Consider the following 10,008-nt stretch of genomic DNA (forward strand, 5'->3'; position numbering starts at 1 on the left):
GTGTTGTGCCAGTCACTGACAACTCTTGATTGTTGTGATATCTGAATGCAACCTCTGTACAATTCAAGTGTAATCAAGAAAAGCAGGGAGGGCACTCACAAGATCAGTAATGGGTGATAACTAGGGTTGCCAGGTCCCCTCGTCAATCCGGCGGGGGGATTTGGGGGATGTTCCGGGGTGGACAGGGATGTCACGCAACACAATGATGTCATCCAGAAGTGATGTCATCACATCAGCAACACCAGGGACAACGCTCTGGTTTTTGGGCAAAACTGTATGGTACATTCGCCCTCAAAGTATAGAGTTTTGCCCAAAAACCAGTGTGTCCCTGTGTGACGTTGCCGACGCGATAACAGCATTTCCGGGTAATGTCATTGAGTCAGGGCGGGGTTTTCCCCACCAGCCAGCTGATCCATGGTGGGGAGAAGACCCCCCCCAATGCAGGGGATCCCCATTCGGACCTGGGGGCTGGCAATCCTAGTGACAACTCAGTCTCCTAGTTTTCCTGAGAAAACCTTGGTCATTGTTCAGGCCTTGGGAAATGCGGTCACAGTTCCTGATGAGCTTAGTACTTTCATTCTGGAACCTACCCACCCTTTTGTTTTTTTTGTTTTTTTTGGGGGGGGAAGAATGATGACTTTAATGTGAGCACCAGTTTCCCTGAAGGCTGAAATGTTGTTAGAAACCTGCAGGAAAATAATTAAGTCTTCCAGGACCCTGTGTTGGTGGTCTGAAAGTCCCCATTCTTCAAGGAAAAAACTTCAAAGATAGGCTCTAGTGCTGAATTAGAAGTTAGAAAGACTTTGATTGCATTTCCTGAGACCTAAGTAAAGACATGCTGTCAATCTGTTTAGAAAAACAAGAGACTGCTTCATCACCAATCACTGGTATCATGAATGGCCACTGTATTTTTCTTGGATTGTATTTGCATAATAATGTCAAATTTGGACTTCTTTCATTTCATGAGCTTTTGCCTCACAGAAATTATTTCAAAGAAAAATAGCTTATGATGATACTGTACATGTAACCTTATGCATTTTTTTTTTAAAAAAATTGATGCTGGAAATAATGAAGTCAGTTAAATATAATATTGGCCTCACAGTATAAACCTCCTTTCTCAGAGCGCTGTTCCTTCTTTATAGAATTCCTGTAGCCCAGTTAGCTATTTGCCTAATGGCTGGATGGCTCATTTCACAAAGAAAGGCCATTGCGTATGTGTGAAAGGTGGGGGGAAGGGAGCCTTTTAGCCATTCTTTTCTGATCTGCAATTCCACAAGGTGGCACCAACACCTAATACATTCAAGACGGAAGCGTGTTTACATTTCAAAGCTGGCCACCCGTAACAGATTAGTGGATTAATATTTTGCTCTAAAGGATCTGGCCTTTACTGTTGACATCAATTTATGTGCAGCACAGGCTTTTGCAGTTGTAAAAGTCATCCAGACTATAAACTGCACAATAGATGTCAACTGATTTCTTAGTGTGTCTCCCTAGAGCACCTCATAAACAGCTGTGGGGAGCTCACTGTTCTTGCAAGATCCATCACAGCCGTGTGATGTCTTTCTCAGCGCCAGCACAAAGTAGGTCCGTCACTGGTATTTTTCCGCCAACCACAAAGAGAGTGACGTGGTTTTATTAATCAGCATCTATTTTCCCTAACAAGTGTCTTTTGTGCTGCTTCTGCGCACGGAGGCTTATCACTGATCTCCATTGCAAATAAAACACTGTGTCTATTTATGGACATGGCTTAAAGAACAGTAGAGCTCATGTACCATATTAGAACTTTTTGAAAAAGTGCCAAAGTACAGAGGTCAAGTTTCCTGTGCTATAAGCAACTTAAACAGGAATGCAACACACACACACACACACACACACACACACACACACTCCCCTCCAACAGCTTCGTTTGCAAAAAATATCTGGCATTGGCTAAGTAAACTAGGTCACTGCACACATTATGGTTAAACACTTTGGTCTAATGCAAATAAGCAATTTAACAGTTTTAGGAAAACTTAAGGCAGACGGTATCAGCTGGAAAACCTGCAGTTCAGAATTCATGCATTGACTATGCTTCTGCAGTGTCACCTTTGAATCAATGATGGGACCACATTAACGGTTTGGAAATGTTGCCTTGCAGTTGTATATAACCACCCTCATTATCATATTGCAGAAAAGTATTATAAAATGTGATTCCTAGAGTATTCTGTTTAGCAGTGCTTTTCAAGCTTGCCTGCATTCTAAGACTCGCTTTGATACATTCACGCCATTTAAGCGTACACCTGGAAATGTAGCATGCAAATGAGACAAATGTTATAAAGCTACTCAGAGGGCCAGTACTGTACATTTGACAAGAACTACAGTCGGATACTAACCTGAGTGTGCTGCCACTTTGGCCCTGACTAAACTGCTTCCCTACCTTACTGTGAACTGCACGGTTGATGGTTCAATCTCACCTGGTATTAACCAGAGGAGTTATGCAACTAGTTGCACGGTCAAGAAAAGTTATTTATAGAAGGGCTATTACGAGAGAGTTTATTTGTGAAGGAATTATAGATGCTGGGAGTATGATGAATCTAAGCTTTAAACAACTTTACAGAATAAAAGTCAATCCCCACCAAAGCAGAGGACTCTCTCATCCATTTTATACAGAATATTTGAATTCAAACAGTGCACAAGCTGCTCAGAATATACTTCTAAATAACACTGAACCAATAAGGTGAAGAAACCTGATCATTATACAACTATAGTCCTGTCCCCATTCTTTGGGCATAGATTTTCCTGGCTCGAAATATCAAAACCTCACTTCCACCAAGTCCAAGTTTAAAGCTGCAGATTACTTAAACAGCTATAAGTGGATGTATGGTTACAATACCTGGCTTTCACACAAATACAGAGGATATTGTAATAAATTATAATGGTATGATTTTAGAAGCCTACGCAATTATTGTTTGAAATCACTTGTGTGTGTTACTCAAAATATTACTTATATTGATGTCTTTTGTTCTTGACTACTTTTTCATCCATATTCTTTAAGGGAAATTGAATTTCTGCATTTTAAATGATAATGTTATCAGAAGGCTGAAACCAAAATACTATCAAGTTCAGTTCCCTGCCTCAAAGCAGAACTCCCCACCCCATTCATTTTTAATGGATCCTTCCATACACTACTTATAAGATAACCAGTGATAAATAGCAGGTGCCTCACACAGAAGCACACATTAAACTGCTTTATACAGAATCAGACCATCAGCCTCTCAAAGTCAGTATTGTCTACTCAGACTGGCAGTGGCTCTCCAGGATCTCAGGCAGAGGCCTTTCCCCTCACCTAGTGACAGACCCTTAAATGGAAATGCTGAGGTTTGAACCTGGGACCTTCTGTGTGCTACGCAGATGCTCTACCACTGAGCCATGGCCCAAGAGTTAGCACTGAGAAAGCAAATAAGTCCAGTTCACCCAGGGAAGCCAAGCTACATGTTAAAATCACACACATGGTCTGTTCCACAAGGTTAGGGTTGTGTTACATGTTACAGTGAGGCTATTTTAATAAGAAAACTAATCTGATAACTTTTCCATTTGGTCTCAAATATTATCATGTATAATATAATGGGAATTATATTCCTATCATGTTGCTCACACTGAGGTTTGAGCATTATTAAATAAAGACATCCTTGCTGTAGTATGAGCTTTCGTGAGTCACTGCTGAGTTCTTCAGGTATCTGAAGAAGTGAGCAGTGACTCACAAAAGCTTATACCCTGCCACATATTTTGTTGGCTTTAAGGTGCTACTGGACTCTTGCTCTTTTCTACTGCTACAGACTAACACAGCTACCCATCTACATCTTTGCTATTACTAAATCAAATGAAGAGCAGTGTACATTTTTACCATAAATAGAACAAGGTAGGCTAAGAGTAAGCTTTAGCATCAAACCGCTGCAACCTTGTTAAAAAGGGAACATACAGGTTGTTAAACGCCTGATACTTTACTTAGATTTAAGTGACAATTTAGGAAACCTAACAATAGTAATAATGATAAAGCATACTTCTGCTGTAAGGTAAATATTTGGAAGCTGGTACTTTTCATTCATTTTCCAGTTGTAAGACAACTGGCTCCTCTTTTCCTAATAAAACCTTTCCCATCATTACCAGCATTCTTTCCCCCTTCTTTCTCTCCTAATGTTATCTCAGATTTCAGTGCAATGCAAGTCTATCACCTGCTAGAACACTTTTATGCCTGATACAAGAAACCAAAATTTGCAGTGCCCTTGCGTATCTGTCTTTCCTGAAACCCTTCAGCACAACATAATTTTATGTAAAGAACAAAGTTTCATAGATATATCAAATGACAGCATTTATAAAAATTAAAGTTTAATAGATAAATAGAATAAATACTTTATGCATCATAATTCTGGACAACTACATTTAAAGCAAGTAAGTTGGCAAATCACAAAATTGTTGCCTCTTGGCAATTTTACTTTTGATAAAATTACACAGGCATGTTACAATGTTATTTATGAAACTGTAATGTCATATTTATGCTTAAATCCTTTTCACCTTCTGCACCAATCATGACATACAAAATACAATGGTGTCATGTACGTTTTCCTTCAAAACATTTCTCGCAGGACCCAACAGTTCAACAAATTCAGACTGACTATGTGTATCAAACATTGGTGGGGGGAGAGAAGGATAAATTAAAGAAAAAAAATGTATTGGTAAATGATGTCTAGGAATAATTAAAGCATTTCTCAACTTTTTTATTGACACAGGCAAATTAAAATAGAATAAATTAACAAGTATGTCCTCAAAAAAAGTTTTGTACAAAAATACTGTCAAAATTTCCTAAAAAGCTTTCAACACAGTAGTATTTTCCCATTGAACTGAATAAACTATGTAAGCATGATGCCAAAATAAAAGAAAGGCTGCTGAAAGAGCTAGAACAATTTTTTTTAAAAGAAACCCCCGACTAGAGACCATTCCATTCATACTATTATTATTGTCTGTACAGATGTGAAGGAGAACAGATAGCAGAGTTTAAGGAACTGGTTTCTTTTTCCTGATCAGGGAAGGTTTGGCCCACATTTCTTAAGCTTCCAGTTTAAGCAGACTAAAAGTTAGTAGCACTGCAATGCATAGTTAAAAACAAAGCAAGAGGGCAGTATTTGTGCAGGAATCTACCCTGAACTTCATGCAACCAACTAATGCATTTTTTTGTCCTTTAACTCAGAATCTGAATGCTGTCCTAGTTATTTGAAATGATAGCCTACAGAAAATCCACAAGTTTAAGCAATCTGCCAATATTCATAACAGTTGAAATAACTGGCATATTACCAGTGGGGGGAAAAAATAAGCAGAGACTGAGAAATTCTAAAGACTGAATCATTACAGGGAGGGAGGGCAGAAATGAGTATCCAAGGTTAAACATAAAGAAATGACAGCAATTAAAAACAAAGAAGGGAGAAATCATATTTATACAAGCTTATAGTTTACTCTGTTTCCCAGATACTCAAGATCCTAAAAGCCTTTGAGATACTGTGTCTTGAGGGAATGTTTGCATTCACACAGATAAAAAGTCCTTTTGTTTCACAAGAAGTCAGCAGCTCACTCTGCTGGACTGCTGTTTGCAAACGAAGTCTGTCATGAAATCAAACTCATTCTGTCCCAACCACAGCTCGGGAAGCTCCTTGATGCGGTCCAAGCCCATTTCTATGACTAAGGACATGAGCACCTCCTCATCTATGAAGTCAGTGTCTATGACATTGGGAGGCAGCATTGCTGCAGGGACGTGGGGCACAGAGGCGGGCACGCTGCCGCCGCCACTGTTGCTGTGCTTCGGGTTGCAGTCTCTAAAATGCTGGGCTGCTCCATTGAGCTGATGATTGGCAGGGTGCAAGTCCGGCATGTAGTGGTTGTGAGGATACGGATGGTGGCTGAAGTACTGGTTGTTGAGCTTCTGCAGCTGCATGCTGGCTGTTAAAGGCCCCCCTTGGGTTGCCACCGCAGGGGCCATGAACTGGGAACTGGTAAACCTGGCCGTCGGCGGCATGCTGCTCGGAGGGTGACCCCCATTCACATTCCCCGGCCCCATGGCGTGTCTGATCCCACTGTTTGCATTCATATTTCCACCTCCATAATGTATATGGTCGCTCATCAAAGCGCTGAAGGCATGTTGCTGTTGCTGATGATGGTGGGGGGTGGGAAACTGACCCATTCCCATTCGATGTGCGGGATGGTGATGAAGCCCATTGGTTCCATCAGGGAAGCGCCCGTGGTTCATGGCCATCATGTGGTCTGCCATTTCCAGCCTTTAAAAGTTAATATTTACAGAGAAAGAGATAAACATTTCTGTTCCAGCCACTGATGCTCCCTTTCTCAGAAAACTCACTATCCCAAGGAAACAGTTGCAGGCTGTAGCCGACTCATCCTGAGATCTCCCCGCCCCCCTTCTCTCTTTAAAAAACAAAACAGAGAAATCGGCCACAGCAAGACCCATTTGCAATAATTTTCTTTAAAAACTACAAGAAGTAAGGAAGCACCTTGTGAGAGTCGCAACTCGTGCACACCTAGAAGCCAAAGAAGCCTGCACAACGGCAACAAGCCACCCTCCTCCCCAAAACACACTTATTTAAAAATAATGTGCTCTGAAATAAGCGCCTCTGGATCTGAAAAAGCATGCACGTTTCTAATGTAACCTGCCCAAACATAAAAGCTTTGCATAAGAACTACAGAGGGCACGGCTCTCTACCCGACCTTTTCTCTCCTTGTCAAGAACTTCGGGAATTAAAGTCTGCAAAGGATTGTTTGTAATATGAACGTTAAGTGGATTTCAGGGCGCCGGCTCAAAAGTCCTGCTTTCCCTCCCACCCCACCAAACATTCTCATTCATATTCTTGCCGAAAGGAAAAAAAGAAAGGGGGAAACCAAGCTCTTTCGCCACTCACCTCACGCCCTCCCTTTTCTTCTTTTGCTTCAAACGTGCTGATAAAAAAAAAAATCAGTCAGTAAAGATTTCCCAGCATAAAAACAAGCGATTCTCTTTTTGCTCCTCTGCGACTACGGGAGTTGGTAATAATAATTATTATTGCTGCTGCTGCTGCTCTTGGAGCGGAAAGATCCAAAGCCGTTCCTCTCTCACTCCTTTGCGAGTTCCTCATCAACACTTGCCAACAATGAGCTGTGTTTCTTAGCCTGCTTTGGCCACAGCTAATATAGGATTTCAAAAGGGAGGAGCGAAAGCCCTCACAGGCAACCAGAAGTAAAACCTGGAGCAAGCGAGAAAAAAGCCAGGCGGAACTGGAAGGCATCCAAAGAACCCTGTTCCTTCTGGCTGAGTGACACGTGTGTTTGCTGATGGCCTCAGATCGCTGCGATTGCTAAGAAGCCACATCCCCACCGGAGCCTTTTATTGCCCATACAAAGCGGGGGGGGGGGGGGAGAGAGGAGGAGAGGAATCACTGATCTCTGAAACGGATCGGAGCTGGGTGGGAAGAGCGATGGGAGGAAAAAGAAACCCCGACCGCTATGAGAGCCATTGCTCGCAAGAATGGATCAAGCTTCGGTTTTGCTTCTCGTTCAGCCCTAATCTGTTTACATCCCTCCCACCTCCTTACATCTATTAGGCTATTAGGTGCTGTCACTGACTCCCAGAGCGCCGCGGACGTTTCTTTCGGGGCTATTCAATGTAGGGATTTGTTACACCTTGTCACGTCCTAGTCTCGTAAGAGTGCTTGTGGAAGCGCAAGAATTTCATAGAAAGCAATCGCAGGGAGGATTGTCCTTTCCTCGCCTTCAATGGCTGCGTTTCTCCCAGGCACACGCAAGAGTATAAATACCGCTACTTTAGAGCAAGAGGCAACTTCTTGGAAGCTTCTCAGTCTCTCGTGCACACCAGCGTGTTGCCTTGCAAAAGCCTGCACTAGCTCGCATGCACACACAACACACACACCCCCCATAGACAAACGAAGCGGATTCTGATGCGAGGTATCTAGAGGCTCTTGTCCTCCAGGGCACGCAGAGATCCAAGCCACGCTTTCGAGGTGACACCCAGCAGCTCTGTGGACATTTTGCGTTTACCTCTCCTGGTAGCTTTGGCATTCAAACGGAGGCGTCTCTGCTCTGCAAACAAACTCAGCGATCCTTGGTTCTAGAGATACAACCCCCCCCCCTAAAATAAACACAGCCACAGTCTATACTTGCCCTTGATCCAAGAGATGGGGGCAAAACCAGCACTGCCTGCAGCCCCCCTTCCTCTAAAGAGGCATTAGGTTTGCAGTTAGTAAACACCACGGCAGGTTTATATTGGTGTAAAAGAAGGTAACGCGATAACTGCTGTGTAAATACAAGCACGTCCCATCCCGCATCTTTTCTCTCTCTCTCTTATATATCTAGTGCTGGCGTTCTCTTGCAGCGTTGCTGACAACACAGCTGATAATACTTGGATAAATAAGACCATCCCTGGCGGACTAGCACGTCTCTAACTCTCCACTCAGGCAAGACACCAGACACCTGAAAGAGGACGGCGAAGGTTTAGCAATGGAGCACTTTAAATATTAACTTCCAAGGTAGAATCAGTGAGCAGCAAGCCTAAATTCTCAAGCGTGGATCTAAAGCCCAAGGACGATGGCTCTGATCTCCAAACTCAGGAGGGACTACTTGTCTTCTTTAATGAGGGGGGGGGGGCTCCCCACTTCACCACAACCACCACCACAACCACCACCACCACCATCACAATGTAGAATGAAGCCAAGTTGCCCCCTTGACACTTACCAGACAACTGAGTTTACATTTGGGTTTAATTTTAATATGCCAGCATTGCTGGAGTATACACATACAAAAGCCAGACTTGCACCAACATCTTATGAGCTGCGGTCACACGGAGCATTAGCCATGCTACAGAGATGGAAGATAGGCAGATTTTCCGGGCGTGATCAAACCGCAACATCTGGGAAGTGTAGAGCTCCCGTGTCTAACCTGAGGCTTCCCGCCGAAGATGCGCTGTAAAAACCTAGTACCTCCGAGGTACTAGTTTCCGGAAAACGCAGGGCAAGGGCGAGCGTCTGATCACGTTTCCGGTGGTAGCTCGTGGCATCTGGCGCCCGCCCATGTCCCGTCGCGAAAAGGTTTTTTTCCCCCAAGTCTCCATGGGATGCGCACAAGCACCCAACGGCGCATGTGCACACTTTGTTTTTTTTTTTAAAAAAAACACACAACCACCGCCTCGCCGCTTCTTTGTCGTGCTGCAGGATGGACGTATGATCGGCACCTCCCCCCGAACCACGGGACATCAGCTGGACATTTGATCCGGCGGCCGCGTGGTAGTTCGCTCCGGGGCAAACAGCCACGCCTCCCCCCGGTTATATCTGGCCCGTGTGACCGGGGGGGGGGGGCATGATTTATTTTTCCTCAGCTGTTCTCCCTAATAGAGACCCAAAACAGCTTACAACACCATTCTTCCCACTTCCACTTTATCCTCACAACAAACCGGTGAGTAGGGTTGCGAGCTCCCACTTGGGAAACACCTGGAGATTTGGGGGATGGAGCCTAAGAAAAGTGGGGTTTGGGGAGGGCACAGATTTCAGTGGGGCATGATGCCATAAAGTCCACCTTCCAAAGCAGCCATTTTCTTCAGGGGGACGGATCTCTGTCATCTGGAGATCAGCTGTAATCCTGGGAGATCTCCGCCCCCTACCTTGTCAAGTAGGTTAGGCTGAGCAACAGTGACTGGCTCAAGGTCACCCAGTGAACATCTGTTGCAGAGTGGGAAGTCAAACCTGGGTCTCTCCCTGGATACCCCAGGCAAGCCTGATCTCATCAGATTTCCAGAGCTATGCAGGGCCAAGCCTGGCACGTATTTGGATGTGTGACCTCCAAAGAATGCCAGGAGGCAGAGGCAAGCTATCAAGCCACATCTCTGAACCCCCTCCAGCCCCAATGGGGGTTGCTAGAGGTTGCCATGCCTTCCAGGCACTGGCGCACGCACGCGTGCACACACACACACACACACACACACAC

General features: G+C 44.1%; 1 protein-coding gene across 1 annotated transcript; it reads right to left on the reverse strand.

Moving 5' to 3' along the window:
* Window positions 1-4,907: 4,907 nt before the first annotated feature.
* Window positions 4,908-7,226, reverse strand: CITED2 (Cbp/p300-interacting transactivator, with Glu/Asp rich carboxy-terminal domain, 2). The gene is made up of 2 exons (XM_015406064.1): window positions 6,939-7,226; window positions 4,908-6,302 (listed from the first exon to the last, which is right to left on the reverse strand). Exon 2 carries the CDS (start codon window positions 6,293-6,295, stop codon window positions 5,591-5,593), a length of 705 nt encoding a protein of 234 aa, XP_015261550.1. The 5' UTR covers window positions 6,296-6,302; window positions 6,939-7,226; the 3' UTR covers window positions 4,908-5,590.
* Window positions 7,227-10,008: the final 2,782 nt, after the last annotated feature.

The sequence above is a fragment of the Gekko japonicus genome, unplaced genomic scaffold (genome assembly GCF_001447785.1).
Source record: "Gekko japonicus isolate JY-2015 unplaced genomic scaffold, Gekko_japonicus_V1.1 scaffold531, whole genome shotgun sequence".
Taxonomy (NCBI): Eukaryota; Metazoa; Chordata; class Lepidosauria; order Squamata; family Gekkonidae; genus Gekko; species Gekko japonicus.